Here is a 23,877-nt window from a genome sequence, read left to right as displayed (position 1 = left end):
TCATCCACCTGTGCTCCCACCTGCTCATCCACCTGCTCCCACCTGCACACCCACCTCTGCTCCCACCTGCTCATACACCTCTGCTCCCACCTGCTCATCCGCCTGCTCCCACCTGCACACACACCTGTGCTCCCACCTGCTCATACACCTGCACATCCACCTCTGCTCCCACCTGCTCATCCACCTGCTCCCACCTGCACACACACCTGTGCTCCCACCTGCTCATCCACCTGCTCCCACCTGCACACCCACCTGTGCTCCCACCTGCTCATACACCTCTGCTCCCACCTGCTCATCCGCCTGCTCCCACCTGCACACACACCTGTGCTCCCACCTGCTCATACACCTGCACATCCACCTCTGCTCCCACCTGCTCATCCACCTGCTCCCACCTGCACACACACCTGTGCTCCCACCTGCTCATCCACCTCTGCTCCCACCTGCACATCCACCTCTGCTCCCACCTGCTCATCCACCTCTGCTCCCATCTGCTCATCCACCTGTGCTCCCACCTGCTCATCCACCTGCTCCCACCTGCACACACACCTGTGCTCCCACCTGCTCATCCACCTGTGCTCCCACCTGCACATGCACCTGTGCTCCCACCTTCACACCCACCTCTGCTCCCACCTGCTCATCCACCTGTGCTCCCACCTGCACATCCACCTCTGCTCCCACCTGCTCATCCACCTGTGCTCCCACCTGCTCATCCACCTCTGCTCCCACCTGCTCATCCACCTGTGCTCCCACCTGCACACCCACCTGTGCTCCCACCTGCACACGCACCTGTGCTCCCACCTGCACACCCACCTCTGCTCCCACCTGCTCATCCACCTGCTCCCACCTGCACATGCACCTGTGCCCCCACCTTCACACCCACCTCCGCTCCCACCTGCACATCCACCTCTGCTCCCACCTGCTCATCCACCTGCTCCCACCTGCTCATCCACCTGTGCTCCCCCTGCTCATCCACCTGTGCTCCCACCTGCTCATACACCTGTGCTCCCACCTGCTCATCCACCTCTGCTCCCACCTGCTCCCACCTGCACATGCACCTGTGCTCCCACCTGCTGATCCACCTGTGCTGCTACTTGCACTCCCACCTGCTTACCCACTGGTGCACCCACCTCACATGGCCATGCCCCTCATACCTGCTGGCTGTCTAATTTGAGAGCCTCTTGGGCTTTGCTCCTTTCTCTTCTTCTCCATCTGGGTTCAGCCATGGCCCCCTAGGCTCCCCAAAGTAGGCAGAGGTAATGTGGAAGATCAACAATAAGCCAAGAGGAGAGGCTAAAAGTAGCAGTAAATGGGAGATTTGGAGACCATCCGAGGCTTCAGCTTGTCGCATCCTGGACAGGAGTTCCTTCCACCTGCCATGCCCCACCCTCACCCTGCTCCAGGCCTTCCTTCCCTTTGGTCTCCATGCCACTTTTCCTTGCCTCTCTTTAGCTCACTGCCTCCCCTCCCCCACTGGCTGGTCAGCAACTTAATAAGGCTGGTGGCCATGTACGGTCAGGCAGCCAAGGAGGAGTGTGTATCCTGTAAGGGTCTTTGGGCATGGTGAGAAAGGGGAGGTCAAGGCAGCCTGCAGTCAAGACTGAGGGGGTGCACAGAGAGCTGGGTGGCAAGTCCTTCCTGGGTCCCATTACCCACAGCCTGGTGGGAGGTGGCTTCCGGAGGGGGCTAGCCTCCTGGGTGCCGTGAGCAGTGACTGAGAGTGGAGATACAGAGCCACACAATTCTTTGGCTCTGGGTACTGCCAGCCTGGGGTTGGGGCGGGAGCTCCAGTGCTGGAAAAGCTAGCCTGTTCTCTAAGCATTCTGAATTGCACACAATTAAGGCAACATAGTGGTTTAGGCCTGTGGGTTTCCATTGGCCTCAGCTCCCGGTCCTGAATGAGCAAGTGACCTGATGAGCAGTCATTGTGGCCCAACCCGAGACGGTGCTCAGAGGATGTCCTCAGGAAGGAGCTGCAGAGCTCCCAGCCCAGCGGGGCAAGGTCTGAGGCTGCAGGGTGGGCTCTTCCTCCTCGCAGGCTGGCCGCTTCCAAGGGTTTGACTCCGCGAAGCCCTTCTTTCAAGTGAAAACCTAAGGCAGAACTGTGAATGCAGTAAAGACCCACAGTGAGGACGGGGGCTTCATCCAGCCCCACCGGCCCCCACTTTGGGGGCTCCCATAGCAAAATCACTGTCACAAATGAGTGACTCCAGAGCCGGAGAGGGACCTTGGAGGGTTTACTATATCCTGGGAATGCTGCAGGACATTGGTGATGGTGATGTGTAGGACGCGGGCCTCGCTAGCCTGTGGCCTCGTGGGAAAGGAGGGTGTGAACTCCTGAGAAGGCAGGGAATTGTTCCAGAGGGTCTGACCAACACAGGAGATGGGGGGGACCTAAGTGCCTGGTTAGCTGGGAAGGCGCTTCTCCCCAACACAACCTGGAGACAGGCCTCGGATGAAAACCATGCTGGATGCAAGTGGACAGGGCGGGGATGCTTGGGATTCCCACTGACCTTGCTGCCCGTGGCCTTCCCTTGGCCTCCCCACACCCACCCCTGCCCCATCCCCAGAGGGCAGGCCTTCCCTCCTCCTGACCCTTGAACCTTGGCAATTCTCCTTTCCATTAGACCCCAGTGACCTCAAATTATATAGACATAGGGCCGGTCTTTTTGAAAGGCAGAGTTTGGCCACTACTGAGAAGAATTTCCAAACTGCCTTGGAAGGGTGGCCCTCTTCCCCTGCCAAATTCCATCCTTTCGTCTTCGCAATCCAGATCGAAATGTAAACACCCCTGTGAAGGGGAATGTGGGTTAGGTTCTCCCGACAGCTAGCCCTTTCTGCGGACGTGATGTGGGCGGCCAAAGAGGGCGGGAGGTCCCGCTAGGCTCCTCGGGCACAGATGTGTGGGAACAGTTAGATGCTTGGCAGCCCCCTCTGCGTCCCAGGAGCCCATGCGTAGTGAGACAGATGGCCCCACCTGGGCTCCCCTTCACAGGTGTCCCTGACTGCTCCAGGACCCCAGCCTGGCGTTCCATAATATCAGTTCATGCAATCTCCCAGGCCCCCTCACTTTGCCCCTGTCTGTGCTGCCCCTGCCCCCCGAGGCGGCAGCTCTTTTTCACATACTGTGTGTCTGTGAGGAGCTTCTGGTCCCCTTGAGCCCGCACAGCTGAGGTGTGCATTTTCCCAGGCCAGCCTCTGGGGGAAGGTCAATGCCAGGATCTCCAGATCGCCCCCCATTAGCCCCTGCACAGCCCGCACCCATTTGGGGGTCTCTGGGCCCTTTTGTTCATCCCAATGCAGGGAACCATCCAATGACATTTATCAAAGTTCTGTTTGATCGCAGCTTGCTAATAGGCATGAGCCGAGGCCCTGTCCCTGGCAGCTTCTGTTGGCACCCGGATCGGCATCACCCCCACCCAGTGGGCGGGGAGCAGATGGTGGGCATGCTTGGCCATCTCGTTTTCCCACTGCTGGGGAGCATGATTAGGCTCTCTCGGTCCCCCCCATAGGAGAAGGCTAAGCCAGGCCATGTCCACCGTTATTTGGTCTTTTATGGGGAAGGTCTACTTTCTGTGGGTTCCCTCCTCAGTGCCTGACCCAGTTGGCCTGGAAGTCTCAGTACAGAATGGACTCCCAGGCAGGAGAACCCTAGAGTTCCCCCTGGTTTATTGAAGGAGGTTCAAGCCAGCACTCAGGCCCTCTGTGACTGGCTCCCTGGTGGCGTTTGGCCCCACGCATCTGTGGCAGCCCAAGAAAGTGGCTCTCTGTGCTTCCCGTTCTGTCTCCTCCTTCTCAGGCTCTGGTTGCCCTCTGCCCATCAGCCTGTCCAAAGCCCATCAGCTTTCAGGTCTTCTCTGACTCTGTCCAGGTCACCCTTTCTTCCTTGGCTTCGTGCTCATGGCAGCAACGCCTGGCCTGCCATCCTCCGTCTTGTCCCCCACCAGACTTGAACACGAGCACTTGCTCCACGGTCCTCCCTTCTCCCTGCAGAGCTCCCAGCACCGTGCAGAACATGGCAAACACTGGGCTCCCCTGTGGGGTTAGCCTTGCAAGTAGTTCCTAAACGTGACTTTCTGCCTCTGCCCTCAGACTTGATCTTGACTCCATTTTGCATCTGCCAGGCTGCTCTCCCTCCCAGCTATTTCTGCCGCTCTCGGGAGGGATATGGTGTAAGGGTTAAGGCCATGGGCCCTGAAGTCCCATGCCGCCACTTACCAGCTTTGTGACCTTCACCCTGCCTCCAGCTGGCCGCTTCTCCTGGCTTCGGGCTAGTGGCACTCGGCGAGTGATGGGAGAGGCTACCAGATGGTCTGCCCTGCACGAATCTGACTATGCCGCTCCCTTGCTAAAAAGCCTCAAAGAAGAGTGAGGTTCTTACACCACATGTGGCGTCCTTCCATAATTCGCCCCGGCCTCCCTGACCTTCCACGAATATCAAGCAACTATTCCTTTCAAATTCATGACGAGGAGCGTGGATCAAATACGCATGGACGACTTACCGTGTGCCAGAAAGTGTACCAGATGCTTCCCTGTCGTAGATCCCGTCAACCACAGACCCTGGGAGTCGGCCTTGTAGCCCCACTGGATGGAGGAGGACCCTGAAGCTTAAGTCACTTGTCCACACTGCCGGAAACTGAGCCGGGATTCCAACTCCAGTCCCTGTGTCCAGACTCCTTGCTTGTGTGCCGTAGGGTCATTTTCCATCCCTTGTGTGCTGTTCCCTGCCCCCGCCCCCACCTCCCACGTCCACAGGCACATCTACTGCCTGGAGAGCTTCTCCTTGGGGTTCAGAAAAACTCCAGAAAGCCTGAGTCCCATAGGTAGGGGGGAGAGTGGCAAGACCCGGAGCTCTGAGGACAGGGATCGGAGGATTCAATGCTTTTCATATTAAATGGATAACGAAAAACTTAGCCTCTCTAGAAGGAGACGTGCTTGCGTGATGTGGCTGTTGTGCACGGCCCCCGTCTTGGAAACTCACTCGCCCAAGGAACTGGCACGGGGCCAGCCTGTGCACCCCCCATGTGGCCACAGGGGCCCTTTAGCATAGGGTGGGGAGTTGCAGGGAGAAGTGACTTGTGATTGAGCGTCACCGAAGGGGTCCCCACGAGGGCAGAGCCTCCTGGAAGGAGCCGCAAGCCCAGTTTGGGGTGCCCTCTGGTGGTGGGACAGCTCACAGGGGCCCTGGGCCCCCCACAGGCACCCCGTGCAGACAGAGGCCAGAGCCGCACAGATGCTGCCCCTGGGCGCGTGGGCTCACCTGTGGCCACCTGCCATGTGGCATCCCAGGGTCTCAGCGTGCTGGCTGCTTCCCTGCCCGGCCTCCTCTGTGCCCCATGAGCCCTGCAGACAAGCCGCTGTTCTTTCCTTCTGTGGGCTCAGGTAGGCCCTGAGATCCTTCTGGATCCTGTGTTGCAAGTTTGCCATGGCAGCTGCACGTGCAGAGTATGGTTCCTGTGCGTCAGGGGTGGGCACGACACCTGGTCTTACAGGTAAGGAAACTGAGGCACAGCGAGACTAAGTGACTCGGGATGGCCCAGGGAGGGGTGAGCTGGGGTCAAACCCTTCCCCTCAGGCTGCAGGTGCCAGCCCCTGAGCCCCCCAGCAGGACACATGCGCTGTTCCTCAAAGTCTGTGAGCTGTGTGCCTCGGCTTAAAGTTATAGACGGAGTCCAGAGGTTTCTCAAACCGTCAAGGTCATGTCACCAATGAAGTGTGCCTCCAAGGTTTTGGGCCTTGTTCACTTTCTTCCTGAGCTCTGTCAGCAACCCCTTGTCGTCCCAATGCCACAGGAGCTTGGAGGGGAAAATACATGCTGCCTAGCGCCAGGTCACCTCAGGCCGGAGCCCCAGGGCCACTGGGTTTCAGATGCCCATTTCCTCCTTCAATGAGGGCCAAGAGAACATCACGCCAGTGTAGTAAGACCTCGAGAAAGAAAAATGTCGGGTTTTAAGAAGTAAAGGCCAGGGGACAGACCTACAGAGAGGATGCATCGTCTCGAGCCATCTTGCTACCTTTCCCGTCCTCCCCTCCGCTCCAGGAACCTCTTTCTAGAGAGCTGGCGACGGAGGTCAGTGGGCCTCTGGGTGGTGCTGAGGAGCCTGTGGATGGGCCATCCTTGGGTCAGGTGCTTTCCTCCAGACCACGGGGCGGCCACCTATGTTTGTACAAGAACTCAGGGCTGTTTCTGGGGCAGGGTGCCTTGGAGGAGCAGCCTGATGATAGAGAACGTTGGGAGGGACAGATCCGTTCAGGGCTGAGGGCTGAGTGCCTGTGCTCGGAATGACCCATCCATTTGTCTGTCTCTCCCCAGGTGGACAGCCCCTGCAGCTCGGGCAGCCCCTCCAAAGGGTTCTTCTCTAGAGGCCCCCAGCACCGGCCCTCCAGCCCCGTGTCTGCTCCCGTGAGGCCCAAGACCAGCCCTGGCTCTCCCAAAACCGTGTTCCCGTTCTCCTACCAGGAGTCCCCACCCCGCTCCCCACGCCGAATGAGCTTCAGTGGGATCTTTCGCTCTTCATCCAAAGAATCTTCCCCCAACTCCAACCCGTCTACCTCACCCGGGGGCATCAGGTTCTTCTCCCGCTCCAGAAAAAGTAAGACATTGATGCTATTGTTTCAGGTGGGTGCTGGGCTGCTGGGGACCTTCTAGGGCCAGTGGGCCATGGTGCCATTTGCAGGGCGCCCGGGCTGGCCGGGTAGCTGTCGGTGATTTGTGACTTGGTGCTGAGTGCATGTGTCTTGTCTGCTCCCCCAAGGACAGCTGTCTCTCCAGAACATGGTTGGTTTCCCCCGTCACTTTCTTCCTACACGAAGTGGTCGGTATAGGGGTAACTGCAAACATCCCAACACTCACAGTGTGACTTGTAAGGACAGCCACATGAAACCTGGGCCCATAGCCTTCCCTGAAATCAGTAGCGGCAGCAAGCTAAGCTTCGGCGCATACCCGGGGCCAGAGGGCCCAGACCTTGGTTTGCTATGCCAGACGTGGCCCTCACTACTTGTGGCATGGTTTTGCGGGGTTTGAATGGACCTGTTTCTGGCAGATCCTGACTTTCTGTTTGGGGCGCTGGGCAGCTAGGGTTGATTTACTAGAGAAACAAGGGAAGGGAATGTGGGTTTAGAAGAGAGTTTTTAAGGCTCATGAGTATCTGTGACCTAAAGATAAAATACTCTCAGTTGGGAGCACTGTTGATCATAACCGGAAGTATAAGAGGCAAACCATAAAGTAGATGGAGTTGATTTTCTCCTTCCCCGTGTCTTAGGCATCTCGCCATGCCTTCTGAGTCTTTCTGATGACGCAGAAAGCTCCTATTTGGGACGGCAGTGATTTGGAAAACAAACTTGCCCTTGGGCATCAGAGGTGTGCGGTCGTCTTCCTTTGTTTCCAGATTGCATGTACACTTAGGACCTGCAGAATAAAGCAGCACTTGATCAGCATGGCCAAGGCACAGAGTGCAAATTCAGTCTCCGTGACTTAGAAAGAAAGGGTGGGGGGCTCTTTTCCTTTTTGTGTGGTGTAAGGTATTGTTGCTAGTACCCCTAACGTCATCCCCCTCAATGACTGGACCTAAGCGTAAATGCACAAGTGTCATGGGACAGAGTGGCCCTCCAGCAAACATTACTGAGTGACATGCAGTTGGGAATTATGTATACAAAGCCCAGTAGGGAGGGGCATGTCCAGGCACTGACGTCCTAATGCTCTAGAGAGCATCCCCAGCTTCCTTGACAGAGATCCTGAAACTCTCAAATATCCTCTAAGAGGAGGGGACGGCAGGCTGATCTACATCAGGATATCTTGTTTCTTCAACGGCGGCATCACGCCTGTGTTGGTTATAACAGAACTAGGTTGTATTAGCCTCCCAGAGCTGCCGTAACAACTGGGTGGTTTGAACAACAGAAATTTATACCCTCACATTTCTGGAGGCCAGAAGTCCAAATTCAAGATGTCACTAGGGTGGTGCTCCCTCTGAAGGGTCTCGGGAAGAATCTGTTCCGTGTCTTCCTCTGGGCTTCTGGCGGTGCCAGCAACCCTTGGTGCCCGTTGGCTTAGAGAAGCATCATTCCAAACCCTGTCTCTCCCTCTGTCATCACAGGGCATCTTTCCCTCGTGTGTCTGTGTCTTTGGGTTTCTGCTCCTCTTCTTGTAAGAGCTAAATCTTGGGTTAACAGACCATCCTACTCTAGTATGATTTCATCTCATCTTAATGAATTACGTCTGCAATGACCCTCCTTTCAAAAAGGTCACATTCTGAGGCTCCTGGAAAGGCATGAATTGGGGGGACACTGTCAACGCCAGTACATGGGTTATATAGGAAAAGCCGAGATGGACAGGTCACGTCATGGGCTGGGGATGGAGAGGATTTGTGGGTGTAGAGTGGCCAGCCTGTGAAGACCAAGGTCATTTCTGAAGGGAGAAAGGAGCAGCCAAGATACAGGGTCGGGAGGGTGGGATGTTGGCTGGTGAGGATGGGCCGGCCTTTCAGCTCCCTGGGAAGCGGAAGTCCATGCTGCCTTTTTCTGTTGGGCATTTTAAAAGGCTCTTCGATGTTCTTTGCCAGAAAATACTATCTCAAAGGTCTGTCTTCTAAGATGTTATGGAGTAGGAAAGCTTGTCAGGGCTCCTCCCTACCATCTGGCCAGGCAGCTGTAGACTGAGCTCAGGAAGGCCCTGGTTGGCTGTGGTTGCTCATGAAGACAGCATTGATTAGGTGGGGGTGGGTGCTTGGCTTCTCCACAGAAGCTCCCCAGGAGGGGATATGCACACCAGAGTAGGCCTGGTCCCAAGGTGACTGCCCACGCTATTGCCCTTGAACCACCGAGCCCAGGACCTTGGCTTTCCCCAAATGGAAGCCAACCCTGCCAGGCCTGTCATTAATGAAGGTCTGTTTCCAGGGGAGGTGCCCTACTTCCCTGGGAGGAGGATCACCTGGGCTTCTTGCCACTTGGTCTACACGTGTGCTCAAAGGAGGCGTGCTTGGAGGCCATGCCATCTTTTTCCTCCTACTTGAATCAGTTCCTGGATCAAGGTCCCCAGACTGTATATTTCTCCCTGCTGCCCCAGTACTGATTTCACATGATGGAGCCTGGGAGTAATGTCACTCATCAGTCTGCATGGAGGGTCTTTACGAGAAACAGCCCGTGAGACCCGCTGTGTCCGTTGGTAGAGCATCACAAAGACATTGTTCATTCCACAAGGCCCCAGGGAGACAATTCCTGTCCAGCCTTGGTCCCAAGAATAGCTGAACTTGTGAGCAATTGGGTTGTTTTGTCTGCAGTGGACACTGATCACGTCACAGCTCTGTTACATGCTGGCCATCTCAGAGCTGCCTTTGTACAAGGGGTGTGAAGGGTGCGTCTCTAGCCTCGTTTCTGAATCCAGTTTTGGTCCCCAGCCTTTACTTTCATACCACTTTTTAAAAAAAAAAAAAAAAACAAGGAAGACAACTCATTGGAAGGATTTGGGGGTATTTATAGAATTCAAAGAAGAGCTGACTGCTCAGGACTCAGGGAGGGAGGGAACAAGGCCGGCTGTGTGGCCTTGGCAGCAAGAGTGCATGGATCTTTCCATGAGATCCAGACAATTCCTCATCTCTGTGTCTCTCCTCTTGCCATGCTAAAGTCATTATAGGATATCTGATTAGCCCAGTTAGGGTCTCTGAACCAGTCGGTTGTGGGGGGAGGGGCAGATCCTGTAGCAAGAGCAGAATGACCGATGATCCCCACCCCCCACACCGGACATGGGCCGGAAGTTCCCAGAGAAGAGCCCAGCAGGCAGCTCTCCCACTCTACTCTCCCAGTGCCCAGCGTGCGTGTGCGTACACAGCGCCCCTTTTTACAAAGACACCTCATGGGACTCCGTCCAGTCACCCTACATACACTTGTAAGTGTGCACGCTGCTTCCTCAGTAGGCGGCAACCCTGCGTTGTGTCCCACGGGCACAACTAAGGATGTAAGCACAACTCTCAAGGCCATGCCCATTTCCCCTTGAGTCCTGTCTGCAGCCTGTCTTTCTACGGTATGACTTAGGGCCCACATGGTGGACGTAGAATCTAAAGGTTCAGCAGCTCCTCAGGTGGCGCTGATAGTTGAGATTGATAAACACCGTTATCAATGATCAGGGGCAAAGGAAGAAGGACGATAGAAATTATGAGCACAGTCATCTTCCAAGGCGACATAAAAAAGGAAAAGGAGATAATTCAGTCTTCAGACACTCTGAGAACAAGAAGGGGAATACAGGTGGGAGTTATAGATCTAGATGCTACATCTGGTCTTGGGACCTGTAGTTTCCTAGGCTGGCTGGTGTTCGTGGCCCAGGAAAGAGAACTTTGTTCTAGAAGGATCTATCTCGTGGAGGACCTGCTGATGTGGAGCGGCTGCCGTCTCTCACTCCCTCTGGTCTACTGGTCTAGTGGCATGTGGATTCGAGACGTGTCGTGGGGATTCTGGGTTTTTATCATCCTCCCTCCAGCCCCACTGTGTAGCAGCAAACCTATTTCTCTTGATGGTCAGGGTCTTACCCCACCCAAAACAATCATCTGCTCTTCTGCCTCTTCCTCTAATACAGTGGTGGACAAACCACAACCTGGGGACAAAATCTGACCTGCCACCTGTTTTTATAAATAAAGCTTCATTGAAACAGTCATGCTGATTTGGTTCTTTGGATTGTGGCTGCCTTCGTGTTACAACAGCAGGATCTGGCCCGCAGAGTCTGAAATGTTTGGACCTTGTCTAGCAGCTCAAGAAGTCTGAAGCGCTCATGTGGCGGTAGAAGCTTCTGGAAAGTTTTAGAACTGGATCTTGCCTTTGGAGATGAGGAAAGGAAAGCCCGGTCAGAATGTTCATGAACTCAAACAGTAAGATTAAAGTTTTAAAAAATAATAACAAGGTAATTTTGGACAGACAGCAAGGCAAGGACCTCAAGAATGGCTTAATGTCATGTCACTGAACTTTGCTTTCTAATCATTGTAATTACAAATACTATGCCTAACGATCATAAATAATGATAAGTGCTTGTACTGCGTGCCTCCTAAGTACATCATACATGACAATTGTTTTAATCCTCGTACAAAACTCTATAAAGTTACGTTTTTACCATTTTTATCAAAATAAAAACTGAGCCACAGAGAGGGTAAGTCACGGAACGAAGGCCACACAGCTGGTAAGTGGTAGAACCAAGATTTGAACTCAGGTGGTCTAACTCCCTAATCTACTTTTAACCCAGATGCGAAGACTCTGCTTTGAAGGAGTGGATTTTAGGAATATATAAGCGAATAGTCGGGCAACAGCAAGCCATTTAGGAGAAAGGAAAAGAGAAGGGTTTCCCTGGAGATTCCTTACACCAAAATAATTTCCATGTGGAGCAAAACTTTATATGTTATTCAAATGTCCCTCCAAATGGAAAAATATCATAATCTTTGGGTGTCAGGCCTTTGTAAAGGGTGCAAAAATATGTTCATAAATGCGAGGTAAACATTCACAGCTTTCTCACCGTTGCTGGAAGTTCGCAGGCTTGATGCTCAGAGTGTCAGTACGGTGGTCCGGGTAGAGAAGAGCTGGATGGCCTATATGAGAAAAGGCAGGGAACGTTCCAAGGGAGGAACGTGTACGTCCATGATGGGTGGTCAGGTGAGCGAAGGCAAGACTCCAGAAGGTGGATCTGAGCTGGGCTGGATGTGGGAGTTTTGGCAGCGAGACCAGAGACTGAAGCCCAGTCACTGCGCTGGGTTGGACAGAGGGGAAGGGACGGAGGAGAGAAAGGACACATCTAGAGGGGCGTTCCCATGTTTGGGGAAGACCGCCGCACCCCAGGCTCCCACCCTGCCTCTTAACGCCTCCTCTTCAGCAGGGCCTTCCTCTGGTGTCTGCACAAAATGACGCGTTCTGCACATTACATGCTGCTTCTCCACCGAGACTACTGTGAATTGACTGGTCCCCTTGGCTGCCTTCCCCACCGGAATGTACGCTCTCTGAGCAGAGGGGCTCTGTTTGGTCCCAGGCTCTTTTCTCAGTGTCTAGAACAGTGCCCAGCACCTGGGGGCATCCAGCAACCCCTGTACCTTGGTTCGCCCCGAGTCCACCCACTTTGCTCGGCTCTCAAGCTCGGGCCCCTGCTCCTTCTGAATGCAGGGCATTGTGAGCGTTCACCCAGAGGTTCCGGCAGCTCGAGTGAGCACGACTATCTCAGAAATGATAAAGGACAGACAAACGAAATGGTAGAGGGCTTCTAGCTGGTCATGTCTGCAGACGTTCAGGTCCTGCGCCCCACGGGAGTCTTGAGCCAATCCCACCACCAGGTGTAAAGTGTAAAGTGCCTTGAATCCTTTGTGGAGCAAGGCAGGCTCTGAATTATGAGGACATAAACTTCCATTTTTCTTGATGATGCTTTTGAAACTGGGCAAGATTCGGTTATGTGGGGTCTATACCATGCTCCACTTGACAGAGGACTGTGGAACTAATGGATTCTCTCACCCGATGAACACTTCTTTGTTAGTCATTACAACTTAGCCCAGATCTCTCACCTCCCCTGACATTCTTTTTGGAGCCCAATGCAGGGCTTGAACTCACGACCCTGAGATCAAGACCTGAGCTGAGATGAGCAGTCGGAATCTTAACCTACCGAGCCACCCAGGTGCCCCCCCCTGACATTTCTAGAAGAGTTCCCCTCTCTTCTTGGGATTCAAGACTGTATCTCCCAGGTGCCTTTCCAAGCCTTCCTGAGAAGAAGGAAGTGTGCATTTTGTTTAAAGGGAGATGCTTCTTTGGGGAAGTATTTACATTTCCATCAGAAACAAAGACCTTGTTTTGGCTTAATCCCGAAGAATGATTTTCTAATTATGAAATTGAGTATCTGAGCGCTAATGGCTCAGCCTCTGAATGACCACCAACCTCCAGAGAAATCAGGTCCTGTTTACTTCCTCCTGGGGAAGGGCCCTGGAAATTTGACAAGGTGGTTAGGCAGCTCACCTCTGCACCCATATTGACACGATGTATACGGGGTGCTCATGGGTGACAGCAGGGGGAATGAGGCTTGGTTGCCCTCCCCTTGGACTCCTTGAGCGAGGTGGGACCAGGGAGGAAGCCAGTCATCTTGAAGCCAGGAAGCCTGTATGATACCCTGGACAATCTCTCCCTCCTTCAACAACAAGGAACAGTAATTCCTCACGTTTGGGGAAGTCTTAAGAACTGCCTTCAGAACCATTATCTATTCTTTTGGATGCTTTTGGTGATGGGCAATCTTTGGCTTTTGAGGATGGATTTTCTTATGGTAAAGGGATCTCTGGGCAAATAATGTTTTGGCTCAAAAGTTAGGATAAAGATATGATGATAGAAGTGCTAAAGCACAGCCACGAGACCCTGCTTTTATTAACTGTAAATTACTTTTAAAAGTTTGGGGGTGGGGGCACAGACTTCCTGTGCAGCAGGACACCCACTGGTTTCTCCACAGTGAGCCCTGGACTCGTTGCTTTGGCCACACAGCTCCCAACTCGCTTCTCTTTGCCCTCTCACACTAGGGACTGTTCTTCCGATGTGATGTCACCATCCACAGTGTGAGGTTTGGGGATAGTTAAAGGTTTCTCTGCTTTAATTCCTAGTCTAGGGCAGAGCATAAAACTCCCTAATAAAGGTTTTTTTCACCTTGGATCCTTCTTTTTTCTTTCTCTTTGAGTCCCACTTAGGGACTCTGAGCAAAGTTAGGGCCAGTGAGGGGCCCCAGGGGTTGACACCTGGCTTGTCAAATGCATTAAGTCGCAAACCACAGAGGCGTTGATGCTAATATAGTTTCTGTCCCTTTCCCTCCCCCCTCAGGGGCTGTCTAAACTGGCATGATGATACTCAGCATACGTACCAGCCCCAGAACACTGGGGACAGAATGGGGTTCTGGCCTTAGCCCTGGAGACACCCTTGTCCTGGGGCTTACCTTTGGGGTGTCCAAGTGTGCAGGATGGTTTGGTTGTCGGAGGTCCCAGGAGGGGCAGGGAGGTGTCTGGGCCGTAACTCTTCCCTGACACAGAAGCATTTTCCTCTTTTTAACCGGCCCGGAGCATTACCGGCCTGGAGCATCGCTGGCCAGACATCGGCTTTGCTAACACATTTTCCACCAGCTGTCCTGTTAGCGTCAGGTTCTTGGGGGAATCATTGGCTTTTTCTTTCCCCTCTGAATGGCTTTGGCTGGGAGACTAGTCTGTGGCCAGCAGAGTCTCAGCGCAGACACGGGGTGGAGACCGGGGCCCCTTCTCCTGGGACACCAGCTGCCAGGTGTTCACAGGCAGGGGCCCGCGGCCGCTGTGACCCGACTTGCCATCCTCAGTCAGAGAAGACCTGGTTTGTCAGAAAGACCATTTCTGACACCTGGGGGGAGGAGGGACTTCCTGGAAGGTGAATTTTGTAATGGCCTCACTTCCTGCCTCCACACCACCCTCCCAATTTCCCACCTATTATGGTTTACTCCAGAATTTCTCCTTTTGACAGGCGTCTTTCTGCATCCACCCCCCTCGGGCCCCCCATTAAAAGGAGATGGATTCTGATAAATGCTGTTTTTTGCCAACAGTGATGCTAGAACAGAGACTGGAGGCCTAGAGCCAGCCCCTTCCTCACCCTCACACTAAGTTTGCGTGAGAATTGATGATGGCATCTTGTGATCTATCTAGAAGACTGGGGGGGAGGGGGCTGAGTTTTCTGTTTTGTGGACTGTCACGTGGTGTCACAGAGGAAGGAGCTGAAATGGAGTCTGAAATTGCTGTTTATTATAGTTCCTGGAGGTACATTACTAGGCTGCAGGCTACTGAGTGACTTATTCATCCGTGTTAGGAAGGCTCTGGATCCAGCTGCAGAGGGTCACAGGCAGCAGCAGGTTAGTGGGGCAGAGGTATGGGGGTCATGTAGGAGTCAAAGTCAAGTTACCAGGCAAGGGCTCGTTGGAGAATCAGGTAAGGTAAATAATCTATTTCAGACCCTGTTACGTAGATTATAAAAATATACCAGTTCGTTTAATCCTTATAATAACTTTTCTACGTTTACCTGTGTCCCCTCAAAAGAGGTATGTTGAGGTCCTAACCCCCGTATCTCTGAATGTGACCTTATTAAAATAAAGTCACTACAGATGTAACTAGTTAAGATAAAGTCATCCTAGAGTAGGGCGGGCGCCAAATCCAACATGATTAGTGTTTTATAAGAAGATGGGGCTGAAGCCGTGTGACAAAGGCAGAGAGTGGAGGGATGCGTCTAGACCCGAGGAGTGCCTGGGGTTGCCAGCAAGACCGGACGCTGGAAGGGGCAAGGAGGGACCCCCACAGCTTTCAGAGGGAGTGGGGCCCTGCCGACACCTTGATCTCCGACTTCTGACCTGCAGACTGTGATGTACTTTGGTGCCGTGACCTTCCACGGGACAGCGATGCCATCTCACAGATAGGAAACAGGTGTTCACGTCAGATTTGGCTCCAGATCTTGACATCACAAGAATGCCTTCAGGGAGGGCAGTTGCCACATGACTCAGATGCCCCCACTCTGGGAAAAAGGAGTCTCATCCTGAGGCCTGTTCCTCGTGGCCCGACTTCAGAATCATGGGTGATTTCCAAGAGAGCCGTTTCGGTGGCTGGGAAGGGAAGGAGAGCGTGTTACCCAGCCGAGGGCTGAGTCGGAGATGTCTTCCTTCAAGGCGTGTGGCTTGGAAGGGAAGGGGAGCGAGGGGTGGTGGAGCCCGGAGCCCATCTGTGGTACGCGTCTCTGCTTCTCCCGCCCCCTCCCTGTAGCTGGGTTGGGACCACGGTGCTGAGGATGCAGGAGGCATTCAGCCCAGATCTGGCTTCTCGGTGGGGAGGGCAGCCCAGGGCCAGCTGCCTCCCTGTGTGGGACGGCGACCTGAGCAAAAGAAACCCTTTTTATGTCAAACCACTGAGAACCTGGGGCTCATTTCTTGCTGTGGCCTCGCTGAGCCTATCCTGGCAAATGGAGGTAGACTGGTAGGAAGTGGACGGATTGGAGTTAAGGGAAGTTTTGGATTGGCCTGTTTACTTCAAGATAGGAGAGATGAACGCATTTACAGGCTGAGAGGCAAGGAGCCGCCGGGGGGCCTCCTGAAGTGCACGGACGGGTTGTAAGGGGCAGGGACACGAGCCTGTGTCCATCTCGGGTGTTGGCTTCTGTTCTCCATTAGACGGCTGGGTTTTTGCTCTGGGGACACCTGTTTGTCCTCATGGCCCCAACAAGGCTGTCTGTCCCCCCAGAGCTGCCATCACTCCGCGTCAGCCATCTGGGCCCCTCTGGGCTGTTCAGGGATTTGCATCGCTGGTGTGCGGATGTCCTGTTTGCACCGTGAAGCACGTTTCCTCGGGTGGCGCAGGCGCCGTGACTTTCCTGCTGCCGCCCAGCGTTTAACTGAGCTCTTGGCGTAGACTCGAGTTCAGGTCTGCACACAGAGCCTGCTTCTGCCTCATGGCACCCCTGCAGGGCAGCTGCTTCTCCCCGACACAAGTGCCTCGTTCAGGGTCACAAAGCTCAGTGGTGGCGTTGGTGCATGGGAGCTGGTCTGCCCCGAGCACGGTGGGTGCTAAGCAGAGTTTGACCCGTCCCTTTCCTAAGAGGAACCCGTCGGCCCCTCCGACCTCACTGGATTAACTCTGCCTCTGGAGCCCCGAGGAGCTACCATAGTCTTTCTTGTACCTGTTTGGTCCTTACACATACGTGTATATTTTAGAGCGTGTGCGCACATCTGTGTAAATACTGTCAGATAGCTAAGCCCCCTTCGTCCATTAAATACAGTCTTAGAAATGTTTTCCTGCCTGTTGCTGAGATCATCTCTAGCTCTGGAGACACAGACCGGTGGCCGTGCTGCCCTTGGCTCTTTCTCTTACCTTTTCTGCCCCCATCCCTTGGCCCTTCCTTCTCCAAAGTTCCAGTGCGTGGTTTTGTCCTTACCAGGTGTTGGCAGACTCTGATATCCCATCTGATAGCTGCTCCACCTTTCTTCATAACAGAGCCTGGTTTTATTCAGGACCCACCCCAGGGCAGGACTTACTGGTCTAGATCAGTTGGAATTATCCCTTTCCCATTTGGGGAAGCGCCTGGCTTTGGGGTTACTGGCCTTGAGGTAAACCAGGCACCTATGTCTTGCTAACAAAATATAAGGAGAACTCCGTGAGGGATCAAAGAAAAGGCACCTCCCCCAACAAAGAGAGATACACAAGGACTAACTCCCTCTCCTTACTTGGACTGTGGTGTGAGGACGTGGTTTCCCTGTAACCATGGCCAACATGCAAGATGGTGGAGCAGGAAGGTGGGAGTGTAATCCTCAGTGCGGGTGCATCACTGAGCTCAGTATTCTAGGTAATAGACATCCTTGTCGTCCAGTCTCTTTTAAGTTATATTTTTCTGTTATATGCCATTAAAGCATCCTGGCTGATATGCATCTCTTTGGTGACAGAGGTGAGATTCATCCAGATTGGGCAACCAAAGCAAAGCTATAGGAGCTAACTGAGAATATTCCAGATGGAGGGCTGGGGGAGGGAGGAGAATTGGCACGCAGACAGCCTTTAGTCCCCCCCACCCCCGCTATGAAGAAAAACAGCAGGGTACAAGGGCCAATGGGGGTGGGTGCTGTTTTGTGTAGGATGGTGAGGGAAGGAGCAGTCCCGTAAGGGGACCGTGACCAAGCCAGCGAAGAGCTGTACAGAGGTCTTGAGACATAGCGAACGCTTGGTGCAGATTAGCAAAAGCCACACTATACATGTCTGTTCCCAGCTTTTTTTCCTACCAGACTCACCCTCAATGAAGTCAATAAGCGAGTGAGCAAGCTTATCAGGCAGACTTTTGGCAAGGTCTGATCATTAGGTCTGAGCTCTGCCTTCTGTAAATTCACTTTTTTTATGTGCCACTCATTCCACGGTTTCCTTTAAAAAGAAAAGTTTCCTTTTGAAAAGTTCCTACGTAGTGGTCAATGCCTGGAGAGGCTCTGAAGGGCTGGCTTCCTCCCCTTCAGCCAGAATCCCAGGGCAGCTGGTCTCCCCAGAACGGCAGCAGAATGAAGGCTGTCCGTATTAAATCTCTCCCATATTCAATTTGACAAACAAAGCAGAGGATCCTAGGGGAAGGGAGGGAAAAATGAAACAAGACAAAAGCAGGGAGGGAAACAAACCATTAGAGACTCTTAATCTCAGGAAACAAACTGAGGGTTGCTGGAGTGATGGGGGTGGGAGGGATGGGGTGGCTGGGGGATGGACATTGGGGAGGGTATGAGCTATGGTGAGTGCTGTGTGTTGTGTAAGACTGATGAATCACAGACCCGTACCCCTGGAACAAATAATACATATATGTTAATTTAAAAAATTAATAAATCTCTCCCACATTCAAGACAAGATGAGTTTAATATGTGCCCTCCTTTTGCCTCTATATCCTGAATGCTCATTTGAACCTGATTTTCCATAGAAAAATGTGGGGGCGTTGTTCTGGCTCTGTGGCCAAGTGACCACTAGGGGGCGATATAGCCCCACGTGCTGAGCCTTCTGCCCCTGCAAGTTGGCCCTGCCCAGAGGACCTGCTGTCCCTGCCTGGTTTTTCCAGCTTGGAATGTTCACCTTCAGATGCACGCCCCAAACAGAAGAAAGCTGATGTTACCGAGCAGACAGGTGGACCTCACACCTGACCAGCCCCACCAGGGCTTTTAAAGGGCGGGGGGCGGTCTTCTCACATTGACTACATCTGTTCAGTCAGTATTTAATGAGAACCTGCCAGGCCCTGGGGACACAGCCAGGAACAAATGACTTCCTGCCCTCGTGGGGATTACCTTCTAGGGAGGAGAGAGGATGAGCCATATGTATTGTGTGTACAGAAATGTTGCATGGTACCGAGAATAACGGGGGTAAAGGGGTAAGGGTTGGAGGGTGCTGCTCTAGGCCAGACCGTGGGATATGGAGGCTCTGAGCGGGGGGTGGGACGGAGCCAGGGAGTGGTGCAGCCGGACGGATGTGTGGGCCCCCCCCCCCCCCCCCCCGAGCCTAGCAGAGGGAGGAGCCATGCAAATGTCCTGAGCAGGGGCCACCGCTAGTTGGAGTGGCTAGAACTGAGTGGGGGGTGGGGGAGAGGGCAGTGAGGTCAGAGAGGTGGGTGGGGCCTTGCAGGCCAGGCCAGGATTCCGGGTTTTCACGGAGTGATCCGCAAAGCCATCAGCACCTGTCGCTGGGGGAATGTCCTGCGCTCTGGCGGACTGAGTCGGCTACTGGGCAGGGAGAGTGGGGGACCGGCTGGGGTCCACTGGAATAGACCTGGAGATCGCTTTTGGTGGCCTCCCACCTCCTTTGAGACCTCCTGGGGCCCTGCCACCTCCAGAAAGCCTTACCTGACTACGCTTGCCTTGAGCAGTCTGCCAGAGCCCTGAAATATAAGTGTTATTTTCAGCATCTGCAGTCTGTGTTCCCTTGTGATATGCTTCTGTTACCTTCAGGCTGCGGGGAAATCGTGTGTTTAAGGTTTCATGTGCTTGCCTCTTACTTCCCCACATTCTTCCAGGTCCCCCCCCCCCCGCCCCAGTGCCACTTAGAGTCTTAAGCAACGCAGCCCCCGAGGCTTCTGATTGCTCCTCTCCCCGAGGAGAGCAGAGCACGGGGATCTGGGCTGAGGATGCATCCGGATGAGCAGGTGTGTCTGGAGGAAGGATGGAAGGCTATTGTAACCTGCAGAGAATGGGCTGGCCGTCCTTGTTCCGTAAAGGGGCAAAGTCATTTTGGGGACCCTGGAGCTCCCTTTTCCATCTTCTTCCTCCCAGCTCTGAGAGCTGCAGTGCCTTATCCTTTCCCCCTACCCTCAGACCAAAACTAACTTTGGGAAGGGTCTGACAGAAGTATTCAAACTAAGATGTGCGTTATAGAAGCTAAAGATTACATATTTTGGGGGTTGTTGACACATTGAGCGTATAACTAAGGGAGAATTTCTAGCACCCAAACCAGACTTTTTTGGAAGCACTTGTCTTCCCAGAACACCACGATTGTGCAGGGATGGCTCTCGGCTGCTCGGATAGGGTGGCATTTTGCCAGCTGCCCCCCCCCCCCCACTGAGCAAAAAATGGTATCTTGTCCTACATGGGCAGGGGTTCACACCAAGTGGCCACTACTGACAGAAGTCAGCCCCGCCAGGCCCTGGAACGTTATCTTTGTCCTACTAGAAGAAAGCATTGAAAATCGCTGACCTGGACAGCCACCTACTCTGATTACACCGACGGCTACTCAAGGTCATGACCGTGGTATCTGCAGAACAGGCTAAGAGGAAACGGTGGAGGACAGACCCTGGCACCCAGGGAGTTTGCATCAGCCCAGTGGGAGGAACTTACAGCTCGGGGCATGACGATGAGGCCAGCAGCTTCATCGCAGTGGCGTTTGGAATGTCTTTGCAACCCCCAGCAAGAGACACTTTTTATGCTGTAATCCAGCACATGTGTACATACGACTGAAAACCATTTCTCAAGAACAGTACTGACCCTGGCCTAGGCATTCTATTTTCAATGCAGTGCTCATTTCTAAAAGCATGCTTTCTCTGCCCCAACAGCTGGTTTCATGGTGGGGCGGGGCTGGGGGGTGCACTTTGGAGGGTACCACCGTAGATGGTCATAACCCGCAGGATGAGTGTGGAATGCCTGCGAAGGCATTCTGGCCAGGAACCTCTAGGGCACAGAGAATCAGTGGGGTGGAAGGAAGCGCTGGGGTTTTGCCAGAGATGTGCAATGCTAGACGTTCGAACTTTCTGTTTCTAAGACCCGCTCACAGCTGTGACCGAGGTCATGGGTACTTCGAACACCCAAAATAAATGTAATTTTCTGTTCGTACTTAAGCTGAAACAGCGGAATCCCGCCACGGATGACTGTCATCCTGAAATAGGTTAGTTACATCTCCGTGATTTAAACCGGGCTCCTTGTCTGGGGCTCTGTATCAGAAGGATGCCATGACAGCCGTTTGAAATTCGCACGAGCGTTCCAGAGAAGTTTGTTTAACTTGGAAAACTTCTGGTCCTTTCACACCATGTCTGTCTTGGATCACAGACAGCTCCTCCTTTCTCTCCCGGCAACTCGAGTTTATTTTTCAAATAAAAGTTTGTTTTCCCGTAAAATGCCAGAGGTTTTGTACTGTGTGCAGAGGAATGAACTTCAATTTAGAGCCTCAAGTCTCTGATTCACACGCCAAGGGCTTCCCGGTGCCGAGAAGCTCCCTGCCCGGGCTCGCCCGTGGAGTCCGCCAGCCTGGGAGTGCCAGGAGCCTGATGCGCCCACATGCGGGGAGGGGGCCGAGACGGTGACTTGCGTCCCCCAGCACGTGGGTCTGGACCTCGAGGCTGGTTTCTCTGCAGAACGTCTGTGCTGACCATTTTCAGGAATCTGTTCACGTTACATGTCAGTCGGAGTCCCTGTGTATTTAAAACAGCCAGACCTTCATGGCTGTATGGTTATAAAGGTTAGGAAGCTGCTGAGAAGGCAAGCGAGAGTCAGGGAGGCTAATCAGAGATTAGTAAAAAGCCTGTGCCGTCCTGGGTAGCAGAGGCGAAGGGAGGAGGGCAGCATGGGGCAGGCACGCAGGCATGACCTGTGGGAGCTGGGACCGGGAGCCGGAGGGGATGCAGCCACCCAGGGCCTCTCTCTTGTCCTAGCTGGAAGCCCGCCGATAAGGGAGCCTGGGCCGCACGGCTGCAGGGGCAGCTCCCTGTGTGCCCCGCGGACGGAGCAGGGCACCCGCTAGGAGTGCAGGTGAGGACCAACCGCAAGGGGCCAGCCTCCAAGTAGACTGCACGCACTGGGTGCCATGCGTCCAGGCGCACCCCCCAGCGCTGTGGGGACAGGAAGCCAAGAGGCTCTCAGGTAAACCTCTGTGGCACCTCCACTGAAAGGAGTCTAGGACGTCCTTGATATGTGGTCCAGCCGCCGCTTCCTCGTGTGCAGATCCCTGTGTTTGCTGATTGCTCACAGGGCATCATTTGCAGGCCTGGTTTTGCACCTTGCTCTCAGAGGGGGTCCCGGGACCTGTCCATGCGTCAGCAGCCAGAGGCCGGAGGGCGGGGGGCGCGGTGGCGGCTCAGCCAGCAAGCTGCAGCCTTTCCTAGACACTGAGGGTATGTGGTGAGCAGGGAAATTTTGCCCCATGCCACGCTGGAAGGGGCCCTAAAACTCTCCCTTCCCAGCCAGGCTCTAGGGTGGGCAGACCCCGGCTTCTTCCCGCCCCTACCCCAACCAGACAGTGCTCACCTTTTTCACACTCTCCCAAATTCCACCTGCCCCTCTCGCCCATGCCTCTGGCCTCTGGGGCCTGACTTTCTTTTCTTCCACACATTTTCTTCTCATACACAGCAGCTTGTCTTTTGGACTCCATCTGTGTGGCCCTCTTCCTTCCCGTGACGGACGCAGGGAAGTGCCCAGAGGCTTAGCAGCACACACAGGGGCCTCATCACAGGGTTAGACAGGGCCAACGTCAGGTGGAGGCTGGGCCAGCTGCTCCCGACATGGGCGGAGATACCGAGGACCATCCCTCCCCTGCTCCGGTGACCCCCTCCTGCCTGGGAGGCCCCGACAGCCCGGGAGCAGCCTCTTGGCAAATGTGGGTGACACATATATATTACATATGCAAAAGAATGTAAACTCAGCCATTAAACCAAGTGGTGTGAATGTGGGGGTGAGTACTGGGCAGGGTCAGTAGGGGCCTCGGATCCCGTGGGAGCCATCCGGCTGCTGGAGAGATGGTGGAAAGAGAGGGTCTTCTCAAACCGGGGCTGGCGAATGTTTTCTGCACAAGGCCAGATGGGAAATATTTTAGGCTTTGTGAGTCCCCTGATGTCTCTTGCAGATACTCAGCCACAGACAAAATGTAAACTGCGTTCTGATAAATCTTTATTTATAAAAGCAGGTGGCCAGTGGGATCGGGTCCCCCTGTTTTAAAACATAAATCTGATCATCTTATCCCCTTTTCACCCCCCCCCCAATACTCCCCACCACATTCAAGTGGAAATCTGAAGGCTCACCGCGTCCTCCACACCCTGGCCCTTGGCTGGCTCCGACCTCATCTCGCTGCATGCCCCCCTGGCCTCTGACACTCCCAGTCCCAGTGATGGACACCATGCTCTGCCTCCCGGATCCCCCTTCAGGAGTGAGGGACTCAGTCCTTGATCTTCTGGCCGTGCCCACGACAGAGAGCCACCAGACACAGGGTCCTGCCCCTTCCTGAGCTGGCCTGCACCTGACAGCTGGTTAGCATGTGGGTATAAAGGACTGGCCCCCTTGCCCCACTCAGGACAGCTCTGAGGGGTCATCCCAGCTCTGGAACTCTCTGTAGGGGCCTCTCCAGGTCCTCATTGCCCTTCAGTTTTGTCTCCTTCCTTTCCTCATCATGGGTGTTGATCCCAAAATACACTTCCTACCCACCAGTTCCCGTCTCGGGTCTGCCTCTCAGGGCACCTGCAACACCTCTTCTTCCAGTTAGGTGCAGGTGTCGGCCCTCGCTTCAGCTCTCTGCCCCCGGGTCCCGCGATCAGAGCGGCCATTTGAGTGAATGAAGGGGGTGGGGAGCAATGGATGAACAAATGAAGGGACCAGCGAGGCCTGAAGGACTGGTAGGCTCTGATGAGGTGCCGTGAGGTGGGAGAAGGCAGCGGGGGGCCGTGAGCCAGGGCCCGGCTCTCCCTCAGGGCCACTGCGGGTGGGCGTCCCAAACGTTGCCAGAATGCAGAGTTACACGAGCTTTACCCTGTGCCTGGCTAAGTGAGATTTTCCCTGGGGCGTCGTGCTCCTGAGTGCTGCACCCCGTCCTCAGACCTCCCCTGAGCCGCCCTGGCTCACCCGCCGCTGCTGGAGCTGTCTGGATCGGGGCAGCTGGTGAGACTGAATCCTGGGGCCGAGCCGACTTCAGAAAAACGTGA

At 54.2% G+C, this 23,877-nt stretch overlaps 1 protein-coding gene across 5 annotated transcripts in view; it reads left to right on the top strand.

Annotated features, from left to right (window-relative positions):
- PRKAG2 (protein kinase AMP-activated non-catalytic subunit gamma 2) overlaps nt 1-23,877 on the top strand; it is a 256,267-nt gene that overhangs the window by 77,101 nt on the left and 155,289 nt on the right. For all 5 annotated transcript variants that reach the window (XM_078059764.1, XM_078059765.1, XM_078059763.1 and 2 more), the window contains one exon: nt 6,311-6,590. In XM_078059764.1, coding sequence (XP_077915890.1) covers nt 6,311-6,590 — 280 coding nt within the window. The remainder of the gene's footprint in view (nt 1-6,310; nt 6,591-23,877) is intronic.

This window comes from Halichoerus grypus, chromosome 12 (genome assembly GCF_964656455.1).
Source record: "Halichoerus grypus chromosome 12, mHalGry1.hap1.1, whole genome shotgun sequence".
In the NCBI taxonomy this organism is placed as follows: domain Eukaryota; kingdom Metazoa; phylum Chordata; class Mammalia; order Carnivora; family Phocidae; genus Halichoerus; species Halichoerus grypus.
This window is presented reverse-complemented; position numbering and strand designations above follow the sequence as displayed.